This window comes from Bufo gargarizans, chromosome 9 (genome assembly GCF_014858855.1).
Source record: "Bufo gargarizans isolate SCDJY-AF-19 chromosome 9, ASM1485885v1, whole genome shotgun sequence".
NCBI lineage: Eukaryota > Metazoa > Chordata > Amphibia > Anura > Bufonidae > Bufo > Bufo gargarizans.
The window spans coordinates 18,118,254-18,138,021 of NC_058088.1; the positions used below are offsets into that span (position 1 = coordinate 18,118,254).

At 42.0% G+C, this 19,768-nt stretch overlaps 1 protein-coding gene across 1 annotated transcript in view; it reads right to left on the reverse strand.

Annotated features, from left to right (window-relative positions):
- Positions 1 to 389: 389 nt before the first annotated feature.
- The window catches only part of LOC122946788 (complement factor B-like), a 70,066-nt gene continuing 50,687 nt past the window's right edge, over positions 390 to 19,768 (reverse strand). Inside the window, exons 10-18 of the mRNA XM_044306598.1 lie at positions 18,212 to 18,349; positions 17,784 to 17,884; positions 12,709 to 12,826; positions 12,419 to 12,563; positions 8,904 to 8,983; positions 6,971 to 7,074; positions 5,806 to 5,938; positions 5,506 to 5,555; positions 390 to 926 (exon numbers count right to left, since the gene is read on the reverse strand). Coding sequence (XP_044162533.1) covers positions 771 to 926; positions 5,506 to 5,555; positions 5,806 to 5,938; positions 6,971 to 7,074; positions 8,904 to 8,983; positions 12,419 to 12,563; positions 12,709 to 12,826; positions 17,784 to 17,884; positions 18,212 to 18,349 — 1,025 coding nt within the window. The 3' untranslated portion in view covers positions 390 to 770. The remainder of the gene's footprint in view (positions 927 to 5,505; positions 5,556 to 5,805; positions 5,939 to 6,970; positions 7,075 to 8,903; positions 8,984 to 12,418; positions 12,564 to 12,708; positions 12,827 to 17,783; positions 17,885 to 18,211; positions 18,350 to 19,768) is intronic.

The window sequence follows — 19,768 nt, forward strand, 5'->3', positions numbered from 1 at the left end:
AACCTTCTATACAGCAAAATAAAAGTCTTTCCTAGCACTGTCCCTAGCGCCTGTTGACATTTATCCCTGCACTAAGTGCACTGGAAAATGGCTGAATCCAAGATGACTGAGGTTATTTATAGGGCTGTGACATCACAGGGCTGGCTGGCTTCTGATTGGCTGCATCCATGGCATTGTGGGTGATCCCTCATTCCCAGAGTTCCTTGCTCCAAGTCCTAACATGTGCAGCAGCCATTTTAGGGAAAAATGTGATTCGTTACCACGAAGCGTGAGGAAATTCGGATTCGTTGCAAATCAAATTTTTCCTGAAATTCGGATCGACGTCCACTTCGACATCTTCGATTCGCTCATCTCTAATTGGTGATTTAAATACATCTTTCAGGCAAAACTGACATTTTATTTATTTATTTATTGTCAGAAATGATCCTCTCTCAAGTAAAAAACTGGGAAAAAACATTATTAATAAAAAAAACAGGTAATATAGGCCCCTCTGATAAACATTAGTTCAGAGAATAAGCGGGGGTGTTACCGACAGGAGCCAATCAGATTACAGCTCTTATATGATATCAGAAGCAGGCAACATCGCCACCTACTGACTGCACTACTTATTACATGAGCATAAATCTTACATATCATTAGGAAGTCAGAGGGTCAATAGGGTCAGAGGTAATTTCATATAATTTCAGTAGTACATTTATTGTATTTGTGCAGATGATTGTTCGTAACATTTCCAAAAGCTCTCTGAAGCACGGCGCCATCGCCTGGAAGCTTTATTTCAAGAATTCCAACTCATACGCCTTTTCCTTTAGCCAATCCAACATGTGGAACAGGTCAGTATGGAAGTCCCGAGACAGAGCCGGCACCGGACCTTTATTTCTTTTGGGTCCCGTACAACTGTTGATCGTCCCCCAGCTAATAACACCCACCTAAACGGTGAAGAAGAAATGAAGTCAGTGCAAACAGAAAACACCTAAACCTTACAAAAACTAACAAAAGTACAAAGAGCGGATAGTGTAATATGGGTTACTGAATGTTAGACCTTTCAATGTGCGTATGAAGACAGCCAGGATCACTTCTACAGAGGGTGCAGTGGTAACAGTTATGGCTGGTCCCTGATGCCTCCCCAAAGCATCCTCTGCTACATTAGAGGACACTAGTATTACATATTCAGCATGGTAAGTAGGGGCCCTGTTACAGATTTTGCAATGGGGCCAAGAAGTTGCTAGTTTGTAAGCCGGCCTCTCCGTTAGATGACATTCATGATGATGACACAGCCGTCTATCATTTCACCTTACTCTGCCGCCATGGGTCTCCACGTGTGCACCAGTAACCTAGTTCAGATATTGTCTCCACAGGTCCTTACTGCCAAAACGTCACTTCTTTTTGTGGAATCCTGACTACCCTTCTACACAAGATGCCCATTGTTTTGCAGAACACTCAGAGGATTTAGCCCTGCAGAACCCCAGAGTAAGGCTACATGCAAAACACGGATGGCGTCCGTGTGTGTTCCGGAATTTTCGGAACGGCACGGACAGCCTTTTTAATATAACTGCCTATTCTTGTCTGCAAAGCGCGAACATAAATAGGACAGGTTATATTTTTTGGGTGGGGCCACGGAACGGAGCAACGGATGCGGACAGCATACGGAGTGCTGTCCGCACCTTTTGTGGCCCCATTGAAGTGAATGGGTCCACATCCGAGCGGCCAAAACAACGGCCGTGTAATGTAATGTTATACTTTGTTTTGCACCCAGCATAACCATGGATGGATGGCACAGCCAGGGTTAACAATCCTGGCTCAGTCCTTGTAGAATGGTAGCTGTTGGCTGGTCCTATCCCTAACTGTAAGTTAGTTCAGAGTTTTCAGAGGAAGTGATCAGTTGTGTTATGCCATCTCTGCGTGACTTACCAAGAAAGAGACCTTTACGTTGAGATACAGAGAGATAGGAAAAAAATGAAAAAGTCAAAAACCTAGAGTCTGCATGGCTGAGCAATGGAGTAGTAAAGTAAGCTGCTAATAAAGCTGTTAATACTTTACTGCCTTGAAGTACATCGTTAGGGCGCTCTATGCACCTGGACACAACCTGGCTAGCTGTAACTCTAAAACCCTGTAAGTGAACATTACTGCCACCATTACAAGAGTACAATTGCCCACCATAGATTCTGCAGGAAGAAACTTGAGAAAGATAGAGACGCAAGAAGGCTATAACTCCCATCCATGCGTAAATCTGTACATTGTTGTCTGGGAAGAATTGCACCGTCTACTACTGGAACTGTGTTTTTTGCAATAACTGGATGCACTAAAACTCCCATTTTACACTAAAGTGAACAGAGATGATTGTTCTGCTACAAATGGCCTTGTTACTGACTCCTGCACCATATTCTGGCTATTGTTCTCTACGGACCTTGTCTTGCACCCCCTACAAACACTCAACATCACAGGCACTCCAGCTATTATCAGGCAGGAGCCCCAAAGCCAGGGTGTGCCCTCGTTCCACTGCATGGGTCCTAGGGAACAACAGTATGAAAGCCGCCATGATTGACTGTAACAATCTGAGCCAAAACTACTGCTATTTCCTGCTCCAGCTCCTCAGGGGCGTGCTACAACAGCAACTCTCTAATCTCTATCCTTTTTCCATTCCAGCTCTGGGCTGGCACACTCACAGACCATTTTTAGGCTAGGACTATGCAATGACTTGAGGCCTTGTAACATTAAGATTGCAAAAGTCAAGCTGAGGCTACAGTCACACGTCCGCAAGTGTTTTGCGGTCCGCAAATTGCGAATCCGCAAAACACAGAACGCACATGGCCGGCACTCTTATAGAAAATGCCTATTCTTGTCCGTAATTGCGGACAAGAATAGGACATGTTCTATTTTTTTGCGGAAGTGCGGAACAGAAGTGTGGATGCGGACAGCACATAGTGTGCTGTCCGCATCTTTTCCGGCCCCATTGAAAATGAATGGGCCTGCACCGGTTCCGAAAAATTGCGGAACGAATGCGGAGCCATTCCTGCGGACGTGTGAATGGACCCTGACAGTGAATGAGGTAGTGCAGAAATGAAGCAGGCTGGGATTTTTGAAGAACCCAGCTGGACTTCTGCTGCAGTTTGATTCTTCTTTGTAAGCAATATTCTCTAAACGATTGTCTAAATAAATCAAGGATGAGATGGCAGGTCACAACCTCCCCAAGACCCTTAATGACTTAATTTTCCTTTTCTAAAGAAGTGGTCCTCTGTTTCTGAGAAAGGTATTTTGAAAGGGAATATATCTGTTGACATTCTAGTCTTGAGCCCATGCAACTGGGTTGATTTGTCCTAACTCCACAAGAAAGGAGCAATGAGCTAACCCCCCAGACTATTTCTGTCAACAGTCTTGTATGTCCAAAGATGTCAGAAAACTACTGGGACTAGGTGATTGTGGGGACATCATCTTATACCTGACTGCTACATGCTATGATGGCAAATTTCTGGTGGCTGCCACTCAAAATAACAAGATCAATGTTCATTTTACGGCTTTACAAGATCCTGGATTCATTGATTTTAACCTGGTAAACATACTTCAAATTCTTCTGCTGTTACTTCAAAATCCTGTTTATTTAATTCCTATTGATAGATCTCCATTTTTACATGTTGTCTATCATATGGGCCCAGTTCATAATCAAGTGGGTGCCCTTTATTCTGAAAATATTTCCTTGCTGGTCTTGCCTCACACCAGCAGTCCAGTACTCTAGGGTATGCCCTGGCTCAGGCGTCATTCACCATCTGTTGACTGGTTATTCACCCACATAAATCACCCAAGTACCTTCTGCTTCCATCAATGCTTCCCAAGCTTAAGTCATCTTCATTCTCTTCCATTCTCTATCCACAATTCAAAATCCTTATCTGCATTTTTGTGATGTTTTTATGTATATTGATCTAATCAAAGGGTAAAGACTCTACTGAAACATCATCCCCTTGATTATCCCATTCCAATTTTTCTTGTGGCAGCGGCAACCCGCTCTCCTCCAGCTCATAAAGGGCAAGTACACACTAGTCTTCAACCTTGGGGTACTTACAGTATCTTCCAGTGTAGGAAGGTACCTGAGCATTAAGTTACTAGTTCTCTAGTGTTCTGCTAGGTGTGCTGTCATACTTTGTCAGCCAAGTACCAACTTCTGCCTGTTTTCCAAATTTCACCCTTCTCTGCCTGTTCTGACCCCTGCCCGATTTCCGTACTGACCCGGACTGCCTGCCCAGACCTTGAACTGTTTTTTGGATTGCACATACTCTGTCTCCCCTGATCTGAGCTTGTCTCCAACTATCACTTTCTATTGACGTCCCCATGGGTCAGCTGTCAACCTAACTGAGATTACTCCAAGAGATAGCGGCCTGGTTGCTCCCCTTAAGCAAAGTCCAGATCCTTGTATAGGGTTTAAAAGATGAAAACCAGTGAAGGGGGGCAAGTGAAGGCTCTTAGGCGTAACCCCTAGTCAAATCTGTCCCATTGACACAGTGGTTCCACACCCTCTGTGTAACACTCCCTGGTCTTGAGCTTCCCAGAAGAAGGTTATATTCTCTGTCTCCGACTAAAACCAAAGGCAATGTCACCTTATTTTAACGAAAACCTAAAGAGACGCTTCATCTGGAAAAGTTTCTTGCCTGCCAAAGCAGCATACCTCTTATTGAAGGACAAATCTCCGAGACCCTGTATAGATTATCATGGTCTGAAAAAGGTCATGGAAAGAGACCAATAACCACCACCTCTTATCTCCAAGCTTTTTAACTTGATCCAAGGGGCTTAATTTTTTATCAGACTGGATCTTCGTGGAGCCTATGATCTGATCCAAATTAAGGAGGATGACAGGTAGAAGAAAGTATTCATCACCCAGTATGGTCACTACGAACATCTATCTGTTTTGACAATACCTTAATCTACTTCAATCTCTGAAGACCCATCTACTCAATGTCAACTCACTTTTATGAAGGTTACGGAAAAATCTTCATTCTTCTCCCACTTCCTAAAACTCAACATGGAGAAAACTGAATTCATTGTCTTTCCCCCATGTCACTCAGCCCCAATACTTGACCTGTCCATTACAGTTAATAGCACAACGCTTTCTCCACACTTGAGGGTCCGCTGTCTGGGAATAACATTTGATCCTGCCCTGTCCTTTAAGCCACACATCCAAACCCTCACCTCCACCTGCCATTTCCAACTTAAGAATATCTCTTGTATTCGCTCCTTCCTCACCCCTGAGTCAACTAAAATACTAGTGCATGCTCTCGTCATCTCCCGTCTGGACTACTGCAACATCCTCCTGTGTGGCCTCCCATCCAGCACTCGCGCTCCCCTCCAATCTATTCTCAACTCCGCCACCCAGTTTAGGCATGCAGCGAACATTTGGTTGTACCATTTGAAATCATGACATCCTATTACAGTATGGTGGACAATAGACCCAAGATGTAGCAAACCCATCCCTAAAACCTGAAGGGCAAAGAGATGAGCTTCTGTATTAAAGTCACTTACCTGAATGTAGCGTTGCTTGTACTGCACAATAACAGGACCTCCAGAATCACCTAAAATAAGACAAAAAGACATTTAATGCTGGTCTCATGGTTGTACTAGGCCTTTTCCAATAATGACCACGTATTTCTCAATTGAGGGGTTCCAGCTGTCCCCAAGCTGCCATTCATGAGTATGTAAAGCCCTTCTCTTGGTGTTCCTTAATCCCATTCCCCCATGGGGGATGCAGTTGGTAACCATAATACTGGTGGGTTGTGGTCACACCCAAAGTAAATTCTGAAACAAAAGACTATGAATGTTTACCTTTGCAGGTTTGTGGATCCACCTGAGGTTCTATTCCCCCCGTACATAAGAAATTGTCAGTCACAGCGTCTCTAATGTCTGTAATATTCTTGAATTTATCAATTTTTTTGGTATCATCTAGACAGGCTTGTCTCTGTGGAGGAGAAGAGAAGTTGCCATTGCAAAAAGGAAACTGTTTATTGCAAAAAGCAAATTACATCCTTAACCAGCTCAAGACCGGGCCTTTTAACTCCTTCAATTTTTTTTTTAGTACATGCATCTTTGAAAGCCATTACTTTTTTTTCTATTCAGTTATGTAAATATTTTTTGTGCCTTTATTCAGTGATACATGGGGCTTTATTTTTATGTATTTTTTTTATTTTTTGTCTTTATTTTTTACTAAAAAGAAATATAAAATAAAGGGGGAAATAGTCTATTTTTCATATTTTTAAAATCTAATATTTTCTTTTATTATGTCACCTTTATATATTAGTCGCTTTGATATATGGGTTGTATGGATTATGGTCACTGGGAGGGAGGCCTAGAAGCTGCGGTATGGCATGTGGTGGTGTTTTTTGTCTTTGTGTTTTAATTCACTGTACAGCCTCACTGGAGAGCTGATCTGGTTCTACTAAGACCCAGCAGCTCTGGCAGACTCCGGGGCCCCTGAAATCACATGACCGCTGGGAGCAGAGGAAGAAGCGGCATTGCTGTTTTCTGTTCTCTATACAGAATGCTCACTCAGCACTGTGTATACTCTGTGTCTGTGAAAAAAGTCCCTGCCTCCTCTATGCGGAGCCCTGCTGTCAGTGACGGCCGTCTTCCTGCTTCTGCATTTTAAAAAGGCTGTGCAGAGATAGAAGATGACCGGCCGGACACGTAAAGTCAACGGACTGAATCTCCACCTTTTATAATAATTAAAAAAAAATAACTAAAGGAAATGTTCACTTGATGATATATAAAGGCTGAAAAATACGACGCTGATTTCAAGAAAATTCTGCATGAGAAATGTTTTGTAGGTGTGTTGACCTGTTTTTGATGCACGGACTGTGCAGAATGCCGGCCAAGAGCTAATACTTCTAATCAGCAGCATAGAAATCAATAGAATGTTTTTTGAGAGCGTAATCCACACAAAACATCCAGTAAAAAATATGGTGTGAACATGTTCATTGCTCATTCTTCTTACCTTACTCCCTCGCTTTATCAACACATCCTTCCTTTCCAATTGATTCTTTTTTTCCTCTGCAACAAACATGGCCTTCACCACTTCAGACGAGAGGATTTCCTTTTCTAGAAAAATATTATAATTATGGGTTCAGATTTTCATTGCTCAGATTACTATGTTTCCATTCTACTCAATGGCACTTTAGACTGTAGACCTAGTGATTTTGTCTGCTGCCACCCACCACTAGGGGGAGCGGACTGAAGACATTTTAATACAACTCCCATTGAACTCATTAATAAATCTGTCTTCAGTCAGCTCCCCCTAGTGGTAGCTATAGACAGCCAGAATTGGCTGTGTGAGGGGAAGCAAATTATTTGGAGCTTTGTATCATAAAAATTAACTCTGATTCCTTTACAGTGCCTTGAAAAGGTATTCATACCCCTTGAACTTCTCCACATTTTTTCATGTTACACCCACAAACTTAAATGTAGTTTTGGGGGATTTTATGTGATAGACCAGTGGTGGGCAAACTTTTTAGTCAACTGAGCCAAATATCAACAAAACTTTTAAGAGCCCAAAACATTGGAAAGTGTGGTGTGCATTTGTATTCAGCCCCCTGAGTCAATACTTTGTAGGACCACCTTTTGCTGAAATTACAACTGCAAGTCTTTTGGGGGATGTCTCTACCAGCTTTGAACATCCAGAGGCTGAAATTTTTGCCCTCTTTTTTTTTTTTTTTTACAAAATACAGTGGCTCGCGCTCAGTCAGAATGGATGGAGAGCATCTGTGAATGGTGTCAACTCTTTTGCAGCCTCTACAAGGTTTTCCTCCAGGATTTCCCTGTATTTAGCTCCATCCATCTTCCAAACAACTCTGACCAGCTTTCCTGTCCATGCTGAAGAAAAGCATCCCCGCAGCATGATGCTGCCATCACCATGTTTTACTGTGGGGGATGATGCCTACAGGATGGTGTGCAGGGTCAGTTTTCCACCACACATGGCATTTTGCATTTAGGCCAAAAACTTTGGTCTCGTCTGACCAGAGCACCTTCTTCCATATCTTTGCTGTGAGCCCTACATGGCTTGTGGCAAACTGCAAATGGGACTTCTTATGGCTTGCTTTCAAAAATGACTTTCTTCTTACTACTCTTCCACAAAGGCCAGATTTGTGTAGTACACCACTAATAGTTGTCCTATGGACAGATTCTCTCACCTGAGCTGTGAATCTCTGGAGCTCATCCAGAGTGACCATGGGCCTCTTGGCTGCTTTTCTAATTAGTGCTCTCCTTGTTTGGGCTGTCAGTCTAGGTTGGTGGCCATGTCTTGGTAGTTTTACAGTTGTGCCATTCTCCCTCATTTATGGATTATGGATTGAACAGTGCTCTGTGAGAAGTTCGGAGCTTGGGATATTTTTTTATAACCTAACCCTGCTTTATACTTCTCCACAACTTTATCCCTGACCTGTCTGGTGTGTTCCTTGGTTTTCTGTTAGATCACTAATGTTCACTAACAAACCTTTGAGGCCTTAACAGAGCAGCTACAGTTATACTGAGAATAAATTGCAAACAGGTAGACTCTATTTACTAATTAGGTGGCTTATAAAGGGAATTGGTGACACTGGATTTTATTTAGAGGTATCAGAGTACAGGGGGCTGAATACAAATGCACGCCACACTTTTCAGACTTTTATTTATTACAAATTTTCACTTTTTTCACTTCACACATACTTGTTACTTTGTGTTGGTCTATCACATAAAATCCAAATAAAATATGTTTAAGTTTTTGGGCGTAACGTGAAAAAAATGTGGAAATGTTCAAGGGGTATGAATACTTTTTCAAGGCACTGCAAATTTACTACATAATTAATCAGAACAGAATATTGGACCTAAAGATGAAACCATGTCTATAGCTGGAAGCAAATCTATTGTGTTAAATTCTTCCTTCTGACACTCACCGTGATCACTGCATCTTACAGAATTCCCTAGTTTCCTCAAAGCCCAGGATGTCCCCGATGTGCATGGAAGGCAAATGGGTCTGCAGGAAAAGCAAGCAGAGTTATATTTGCTCTCTAAATAATTATATTCAATTCCACTCTATTTAAATAAGCTGTAAACCAAATTTATAGGACTTATCTAGTCCTATAGATGGCACTGTCTGCTCAATACAGACTTTCTCCAGCATGCCTGCAGTGGGTTTCCATCTCTCCAGTGTCTAAATGCAGCCATATAAATATTATTGGAAATGGCTACTTAACCCTTTAAGGACATTGCCATTGTTCGCCAAATTTTGTTAATCTGACATGTGTCACTTTATGTGGCAATAACTTTGGAACACTTTTACTTATCCATGAAATTTCTCATGACACTGTACTTCATGATAGTCATAAATTTGAGTCAATATAGATCACGTTTATTTTTATTTTTTTAAATCCAAAATTTAGAGAAAATGTTGAATTTTAGAAGCAATTCTTAAATTTACGAAAATTTCCAAAACCCACTTTTTTAAGGACCAGTTCAGTTATGAAGTCACTTTGTAGGGCTTACATAAAAGAAACCACCCATAAATTACCCCAATTTAGAAACTACACCCCACAAGTTATTCAAAACTGATTTTACAAACTTTGTTAACCCTTTAGGTGTTCCACAAAAATTAAAGGAATATGGAGATGAACTTTCTAAATTTCACTCTTTTGGCAGATTTTCCATTTTAATCAATTTTTTTCCTGTAACACATCAAGGGTTAACAGCCAAAGAAAACTCTAAATCTATTACCCTGATTCTGCAATTTACAGAAACACCCTATATGTGGCCATAAATTGCTGTACGGGCACACGGCAGGGCGCAGAAGGAAAGGAGCGCCATATGGTTTTTGGAAGGCAGATTTTGCTGGACTGTTTTTAGACACCATGTCTCATTTGTAGCCCCCTGATGCACCCTAGGGTAGAAACAATCAAAAAGTGACCCCCATTTTGGAAACTACAGGTTGAGGTGACAGTTTTGATACTATTTTGGTGTACATATGAATTTTGATCGCTTTATATTACACTCTTTGCGAGGCAAGGTTACTAAAAATGGAACATTTTTTATTTTTTGCTTTTTAAATTTTCACAGGTTAGATGAGGTGAAATTTGTATACAGCAGGTTGTTACAGATGTAACAATATCAAACATGTCTATTTTTTGTTTGTTTGATTCATAATAAAGCATTTTTGGAAAAAAAAAATCCTGTTTCTGTGTCTCCATTTTCGGAAAGACATATTTTTTCTATTTTTCTGCCGATCGTCTCGTGTAGAGGCTCGTTTTTTGTGGGAAGAGTTAAAATTTTTATTGGTATCAATTTTGGGTACATAAGATTTTTTGATCATTCAATATTACACTTTATGGGGCAAGTAGACCAAAAAATTGGTTGTTTTGGCACAGTTTCTTTTTTTTACAGCATTCACTTTAGGGGGTGATATTGTTATACAGCATGTCATTACAGATGCAGTGATACCTAATATGTCTATTTTTGTTTATTTATTTTGGTTTTACACAATAAAAGCATTGCTGAAAAAAAACATATTTGTGTCTCCATTTTCTGAAAGCCATTTTTTTTATTTTTTGGGGCGATTGTCTTATGTAGGAGCTAATTTTTTGCGGGAAGAGATAATTGTTTTATTGGTACTATTTTGGGGGGCATATGTCTTTTTGATCGCTTGATATTACACTTTTTCTGATGTAAAGTGACAAAAAATGGCTTTTTGGCACAGTTTTTATTTTATTTTTTGCGAAATTTACCTTTTGGGGTAGAGTGTGTGATATTTTTATAGAGCAGGTTGTTACGGACGTGACAATATCAAACATGTCTACTGATTTGTTTTGGTTTTACACAATAAAAACATGTTTTTGTGTCTCCATTTTCTGAAAGCCATATTTTTTTTATTTTTTGGGCGATTGTCTTATGTAGGAGCTCATTTATTGCAGAATTAGGTGATGGTTTGATTGGTATACATTTTGGGTACATATGACTTTTTTGATCACTTTTAATACAATTTTTTGGGAAGTGAGGTGGGCAAAACCTCAATTCTACCATAGTTTTTTTTATTTTTTATGGTGTTCACCGTGCAGGGAAGTGATGTGATCCTTTTATAGATCAGGTCATTACGGACGAGGCAATACCCAACATGTTTAGTGTTTTTATATTTATTTTTTATTTTTAATCAGTTATAAATGTGCGGATATAGGAAGAAATTAGATTTTATTTTTTTTTACTTTTCTTTAACACTTTTTTGACCCAGGCCCACTTGGTTCTTGAAGATCCAGTGGGTCGGATGCCTCTACAATACACTGCAGTACACTGTATAGTGAATTTTCATTCAGTAAGCCTAATCAAGCTCCTATTAAAGTGCCCAACACAGTACCTGCCACATATAGAACCAGACAAAGAGCTTGCCTATATAATCGTGCTAACCACAGTGCCTGATGGTCACCTTAACATTGCTATAATGTTTTATTGCTAATTTACATGTTCTGATTTGTTATATTGTGTACCTAATAGCATTTTTTGGACATTAATGGTTAAAACCTTGCCTCACTGACTTAGGTTTCCAGGAGATGAACTGGGTCCACCCCCTGGTTAGTCAGTGCAGTCTATTCTGTAACTGTGCTACAGTGAGGACCTACATGTGCATGCTCCTCAGAGCTAGGCCCAAGTTCAGAGAATCCTCATCTCAGAGACTTCTACAGCTGTAGAAGCAACTTTACCATCAAAGTGCTCCAGAGAGAATTAATTAGAAGACCTAGGATCCTGAAGGCCGTGCATTGGAGTCAGACAGCAACGTATTGTGCATGGTTATGGCCTAGAAACTTTGCTTCTGTGAGAGGGAACATTGCTGAAACATCCTTTGAAACTCAGAGATAATTTGGCCAACCATATCTGAAATCTGAAGCCCAGGAACTGCAGAAACATTTAACAAGAACCTCATTGCCTGTCTATGGTTCTGTTGAGAGACTTTAGAAAGAGATAGAGAGACATGGAGAAGGAGTACTAAACCCTCAAACATTGCTGCCGTCCATACATTGCTATTGGGGAAGGATTGCACTGTTTTATGTGCCTTATTATTGCCGGATGTACTACTACTCCCAACCTGCACTTTAGTAAAGAGAGAGACATATTTTTTGGCATCAACTGTCGTTGTAAATGACTCCACCATTTGCTGGCCACTTTACCTACTCCTGCCTTGCGCCTAGACCAATATAACAGGCACCCCAACTACCATCAGGCAGAAGCCTCAACTTTAGAGAGTGCCCCGAGGGAAGAAAGGGTGTGCCCTCCACTCACTGCACGACCCTGGGGAGCCAAAATCACTACTCCCATCCTCCAATCACTCCTCCTGGCCACTGCACATCCAGCCACAGTGCTCATAATCACAATGCCTCCACACTCAGTCCCTGCACCCTATAAGTTAGTCATGGTGCTCCATGACTTTTACCTGCTATTTGAGGAAAATGTAATCTTCGTTTTTAGTTCAACGAGAGCCAAGTCATAATCAAAGGATTTCTCCACTTTCTTGTCCTGTTTGCCAGCTGGGTTGTACTTATTATGACGGTGGAGGTTCTTCGCTTTGTATTCCCTACCTACAATAAATGGAAGAAAATAGGGTAACATGCGCAGTCCTGTGCTCCTCACACTTTAAAATGGCCCCCAATCTGCTCATATCTCTGCCAGAACACGGAGGTTGTCAACAGCTGGAGATTGAATGAAATCCATGGGAGCACTTACCTCCGACTTCTACACTAATAGTATGGAGTTCTTCATCTAGATTAAAGCAGTGAGCAGCAGTCAAGATAAAATCTTTGCTTATGACAGAGCCTTTACATGTTTCTTGAACACCAGCACGCTATAATAAAAAAAGGGAAAAAGGGAAAGTCTCAAAAATGTGATTTATAGCAGTTCCAATGAATATGTGATTGTCACGGATTAGAATGGGGGTAACTCTAATCCGTGGGATGTTACTGTAAGTGGAAGCTGCTTGACCAGGACAACAGAGTTAGGGAGAAGGTCACCTCCTAGCGCATCCCTAATCTGACCCTGACTCCTAGCTGTATGAGCCGACCTTGATGGTAGGAGGGCTCATACTCAGGAAACTCGGATCCCTACTAACCCTCCGCAGATCCCTGAGCTAGATGCTGGGTAGACAACCTGTTCCTCCTGGACACGGAGAAACAGGAGTCTAAACTGGCCAAGCTTCAAGGGAATAGAAACATAAACAGCCTATGAATATGGCAGGAGGGTGAAAAGCACTTCTCCACCTACCTGCCACAGACACACTGACTGGATCCCGTACTCACAAGCTGGTGTCCACACACACATAAACACACAGGAACCCAGAACCATAGCCGCAATAATAACAGACACCACATAAACATAAAATAACATCATGGAACATAAACCTATGACCACAAGGGTGGCCCTCACTGGCAAATGGTAAATAACCAGGAGGATGACTCCAGCTAACCATGGATGGAGTACCCCTCAGACTTCTGATCTTACTGAGGCTAAATAGCCCATGTAGCCACACCCACGCACAGACACACCCAGTGTTCACACAAAGAAGGGAGTTAACCCTTCCTACACCAGGCAAGGGAAGACAGCAACTTAAAGGAGAAATGTACTCAAACATAAATCCCGTGCACACCAAAACAACAAAAGTGCACACATACAAAGACAGGTTGCCTTATGCAACCGCATGCACATCGCAGCAAGCTGCCTAGCACCAGATCAGGCTGCTATACTGCCACATACAAAATGACAACATGTTGCCAGCGGCAACCACAAGTGAGGCAACATACTAGCGGCCCTCACCTGTGGTTGAACAACCAAACCAGACCGCAGGCAACAGCTTGCGGATACAGGAGTCACGACCATGACCGTGGTCGTGACAGTGATGTTTGCTGTCTTCTGGCACCAGAACACGTTTTCTCCAGCTACAGCTGAAGTCCATCCACCTTAGTTCATTAGAACTCAGCTTTTCACAATCTTGGGCCTCCTGCACACGAACGTTTTATTTTTCCGTTTATGTTCTGTTTTTTGCATTCCGTATACGGAATTGTTACATTTCATGGTTACATTTCAATGGATCTGCAAAAAAAACTGAAGGTACTCCGTATGCTTTCCGTTTCCATATTTCCGTTTTTCTGTTCCGTTCAAAGATAGAACATGTCCTAATATTGTCCGCATAACGGACAAGGATAGGACTGTTCTATTAGGGGCCAGCTGTTCCGTAAAATACAGAATGCACACGGATGTCATCCGTATTTTTTGGAGATCCGTTTTTGCGGACCAAAAAAATACAGAAAAAGCCATACAGTCGTGTGCAAGAGGCCTTGCTCATGTTCTCTCTCTTCAATCAGTTTAGATGTGAAATGTCAGAATAAAAACAAGAGACGAGGATTTACTTAAAGGGGTTCTGTCACTTCAGCAAATAGCATTTATTATGTAGAGAAAGTTAATACAAGGCGCTTACTAATGTATTGTGATTGTCCATATTGCTTCCTTTGCTGGCTTCATTCATTTTTCCATCACATTATACACAGCTCATTGCAATGGTTACGACCACCCTGCAATCCAACAGGGGTGGTCGTGCTTGCACACGATAGGAAAAAGCACTGGCCTATGTGCACTCCCGCGTTCCCGGCCACCAGAGAGGCCAGCGCTTTTTCCTATACTGTACAAGAACGACCACCACTAATGGATTGCAGGGTGGTCGTAACCATGGATAAGAGCAGTGTATAATGTGATGGAAAAATGAATCAAGCCAGCAAAGGAAGCAATATGGAGAATCACAATACATTAGTAAGTGCCTTGTATTAACTTTCTCTAAACGATAAATGCTACTTGCTAAAGTGAGACAACCCCTTTAACTTTCCAAGTGGCTCAGAAGTTTACATACACGTGTTCAGTAGTGTTGGGCAAGAGTATTCGAATCGCGAATTTTAGTAGCGAATATCACCACTTCGAAAATGTGAAGTTGCACGTATTGGGCCAAAATATGCGCATTATTAATAGACGATTTACGCAATCGCGAATATATTGGAGCACTCTATCTGGATATAAAGCTATTGTAATATTCAGTCAACCATTTTCTCCAGTCTCAGGAAACTTCTAGCAGCTTGAAAAATGTAGCAAAAGTGACCCACGTCTGTATTGTGCGTGAAATATCGCGAATTCGAATATTGCACCTGCCGCTCATCACTAGTGGTGGTTGCGTTGCCTTTAAATGAACAAACACGGGTGAGATGTTCTGGGTTCCGTTCCACAAGCTTCTCACAAGAAATAGCTGGAATTGTGGCCCATTCCTCCTGGCAGATTTGGTGCAACTGGGGTCAGGTTTGTAGGCCTCATTGAAGGTAAACGCTTTTCCAGTTCTGCCCATAAATGTTCCTTGGGATTGAAGCCAGGGCTTTGTGAATGCCATTACCTTCACTTCGATGTCCTTATGCCATTTTGCCACAACTTTGGAAGTTTGCTTGTGGTCATTGTTCCAAGCTTTGATTTCCATGCTGATTTCTTGAGATACTGCTTTAATATCTCCATATACTTTGCCTTCCTCATAATGCCATCTATTTAGTGAAGTGTGCCAGTCACAACATGATGCTGCCTCCCCTGTACTTCATGCTGTGACATGTGTTTTTGTCTCACAAGACTTCCTCTTTTTCCTCCATACAAAACGATGGAGGAAAAAGTTTCATTTTTTTTTTCATCAGATCAGAAGACATTTCTCCAAAAAGTAAGATCTTTGTCTCCATGTGAAGTTGAAATCAGCAGCCTGGCTTTTTTGTGGTAGTCTTAGAGCAGTGGCTTCTTCTTTGCCAAGTGGCTTCTCATGTCCTTTCGATAGAAGGCATGTTTTACTGTTGATAGAGATACTTTTGGACCTTTTCCTCCAGCATCTTCATGAGTTCGTTTGCTGTTGTTATTAATGGATAGATTTTTTTTTTTTTTACAAAGTACATTCATCTTTAGGAATATAGAGTGTGCCCTTCTTTAAGGGCATGATGTTTGGTGGCTCCATGGTGTTTAAATTTGCATGGTCAACATGGTACCTTCTAATGTTCAGAAATTGCTCCCAAGGATGTTCCAGACTTGTGGAGGTCCACCATTATTTTCCTAATATCTTGGCTGATTTCTTATGATTTTTCCAACAATGTCAAACAAAGTAGCAATCTTATGGAAAGCTTCTAAATCCATGACATTGTTTTCTAGAAGTTTCCAAGCTATTTAAAGACACAGTCGACTTGTTGTATGTAAACCTTTGAGCCACTGGGAATTTGATAAGAGAAATAAAAGCTGAAATAAATACTTGTCTCTTGTATTATTCTCGAAATATAGTAGTGATCTGAAGAGACCGAAGAGAAGGAATGTGTGCTAGGACGATATATCAGGAATTATGAAAAACTGAGTTTTAATGAATGTGGCTAATTGGACTAAAATCTTAGTATATGGATGTTCAGTATATGGATTTCTGACAACTTATTGTCACTTTATGTGCTGCTGCCTGGCATTAGAAGACTATGGCATGCTGATACTGTTAATATACAGTTTTCTGATTCTAGGTGACTTTCCGACAGTTCGCGGATGCAGTTCAACCTCAGTTTTTTTTGCGCTAGATGGTTATAGCTTGCTGACAACTTCAGTCTGCTGCTTTTTGGCATTTGAGGCTTTCTGACAACTTACTGAAACTGCTCATTTACAGTTTTATGATGGTTGTGGACTTTCTCAAACCATTTAATTCAGCCAACAGCTTCATGTTGCCTATTACATTATACATAAGGGATTGAGTTAGTGAATTGCATAGCTCACTCTTACTGGTGGATGGTCAGAGAGATGAGTGCTTGAGGTCCGTATACAGCCTTCTGCTGTCTGTGGCTTCCAGTGACGAGGTCATCTACCATTGCCGATTATAATTTTAGAGAATCACTTACACTCCATGAAGGAACTCCAGGGGTTCTGAAAAACCTGGTTTGAGACACTTCACTAGATAATTGTGGCTCTGACAGTTTACTGCCACCAGACAGAGGTTTCCTTGTTTTCTGTTCATCTATGTTTTTTTATATAATGTGTTTCTGCATCTTTTGGACTGTGTACATTTATGCCATTCTTGCCGATCTATCACTTCATGACACTACCTGTCTTCTTGTGTTATATGTCTATAGTCTGCCATACACATTCAATAGCTATGGGTAGCTGCATAGCTGTTTCTAATTTCTAATCAGCTTCTGCTATATATGCTGTACTGTTTCATTCTCTGCCTGAGCAATAAAGTAGCTTACTAAGGTGTTTGTTTCTGTTGTCTGCCTGTGTACTGACCTCTGCCTGCTTACCGGATTCTGATACTCCACTATCTGACCCAACCTTTGCCTGTTTACCATAGTGACCCTCTGCTGCCAGCCCTGACCTTGGTCTTGTTTCACGTATTAGCACGTACGCTGCCTGCACTAATCTTGGTCTGTTACTAACTACAAGTTTGGCCTGATCCCTCGGTGCTCTGCACCAGTGTCTCTGATCCCTGTGGGTTAGCTTTCAACCACACCAGGACTACTCCAGTAGGCAGAGACATAGTGGCTCTCCTGCAGCGAAGTCCAGATCTCTATATAGGGGTTAAAGGGTGAATACCAAGGTACTGCCAGCATGAAGCCCTTAGATTTAGCCCAAAGTCAAACTGGTTGATGGACACAGTGGTTCCACATCCACTGATCAGAACTGTATGGTTTTGACACACTTAGCAGAAATGTACTTAAGTTATGAAGTACAAAATGGCGCATTTACTTCTTAAGAGATAGGTGATGGCCACTTACAGTGATGGTAATTTTAGCAATCCAGGGATACTTCACGTCCACTTTTTCATTTTCAGATGGTTCTTTGGCAAGTCCACACATATGAAGAGTTCCTGCACTGTCTAAAAGTAAAGTGTAAGAAGAGACATACTTTATAACAAAACCATTCTACCCACGAGACTCAAACCCCACTAAAGTATATCTATATATCCCCACAGGCATATAAGGGAGAGGTGCATGCCCGTAGCCATCGCCATTGAGGTTTACATGGCACCGCCTGAATAGCCATCACTGTACTGTTGTCTTTCCCACATCGGCATACAGAGGTGCAGATCACAGGCCCATTCCAGACCACAGACATGTAGCCCGGGCTTCCTGCAGCTCGACACTAGCCGGAGCAAGGCATCACATCGCAACAATAGGCAAGGAATAAATCTAAGTTTACCTACCTATCATTTCATCAAAGGCTGTCTTCATATCTTCTACTGTTTTCATATTGAAGACATGCTTTTGACCATTTTTCTTGGATGCAATATCATTGATTTCATTATGGCTTACCTCCTCACCCAGACCAAAGACATAGATATCTGTAAATGGCAGAAAAGAGCTTGAATGTGGGATCATGTTAACTGTCGTAGAAAACTCAGAGAACATATATTTTATTAAAGGGGTATTCTCATCTTGCTACTTCATCCTCATTTTCTGCCAGCTATGCTGTTCACTTCCTGGTTTTCTGCTGCTAAGGCTGGGCGGGCTTAGGCAGTTTGAGTGAAGGCCGGCCACGCCTCCTTATGACATCACACTGAGAACTCAGTCCTTGCGCTAGTTCATGTGAAGAGTGTGAGTCATCAGTCTGGCAGCCTGCAGTGTCTGTTAGGCCCCTCTCCCTGCTGGGGAATCATCAGAGAGCCATGTGACGTGAGCTCAGTGTACAGTAACACGTGGCTGTTCTGCACAGTTTTACACACAAAATCTCCGTCTGATCTTTTACAAACCCATTCTGTGCATCAAAAACTATAATTCCATATTATTGTCACGGCTGAGGATGGGGGAAACCCTCAGCCGTCTGGTGCCAGAAGATGTTTGGTCGCTGCTTAAAGGTTGTTGGCAGTGGAGCGGCCTGAGCGGTTGCTGGGCGCTCACTGTCACAGCATGCGGTTGCCGCTGGCAACTTATGTTTGTCTGCACTTTCCCTGTTTGGTGTGCACGGGGTTTATTTGTGTGATGTTGTTTGTACACCTCCCTTTTCAGTAGCCTTCTCCCATGCCTGGTGTAGGAAGGGTTAACTCCCTTCTGTGTGTGTGTGAACACTGGGTGTGTCTGTGTGGGTGTGGCTACATGGGCTATTTAGCCTCTGCTGAGAGCAGTAGTCAGAGGGGTACTTCAGCCATGGTCTGCTGGAGTCATCCTCCTACTTATATACCATCTGCCAGTGGGGGCCACCCTTGTAGTCATAAGTTTAAGTTTATGTATAAGTTTATGTTATACACGATGTTATGAAGGTGTGTCTTTTGTTTGCTTCTCTATTGCAGCTTATGGTCCTGGGTTCCTGTGTGGTGTGTGCTGTGTTCGTTTATGTTTGGTGTGGACAGCAGCACTTGCACATGGGTTCCAGGCTTTGTGTCTGTGGCAGGTAGGTGTTATTCTTGTTGCATTTACCTGCCATTGCCATAAGTTGTTTAGGTTCCCCTTTCTATGTAGCTTGGCCACTTTAGACTCCTGTTTCTCTGCGTCCAGGAGGAACAGGTTGTCTACCCAGCTTCTAGCTCAGGGATCTGTCAGTAGGGATCCGAGGTTCCTGAGTATGAGCCCTCCTACCATGAAGGTCGGCTCATACAGCTAGGAGTCAGGCTCAGATTAGGGATGCGCTAGGAGGTGACCTGCTCCCTAATTATGTTGTTCTGGCCGAGCACCGACTAACATCTTCTGGCATCGCACGGCTGAGGGTTTCCCCCATCCTCAGCCGTGACAATTATACATTAGCTCAAAAGCTTGACTAACCCCCA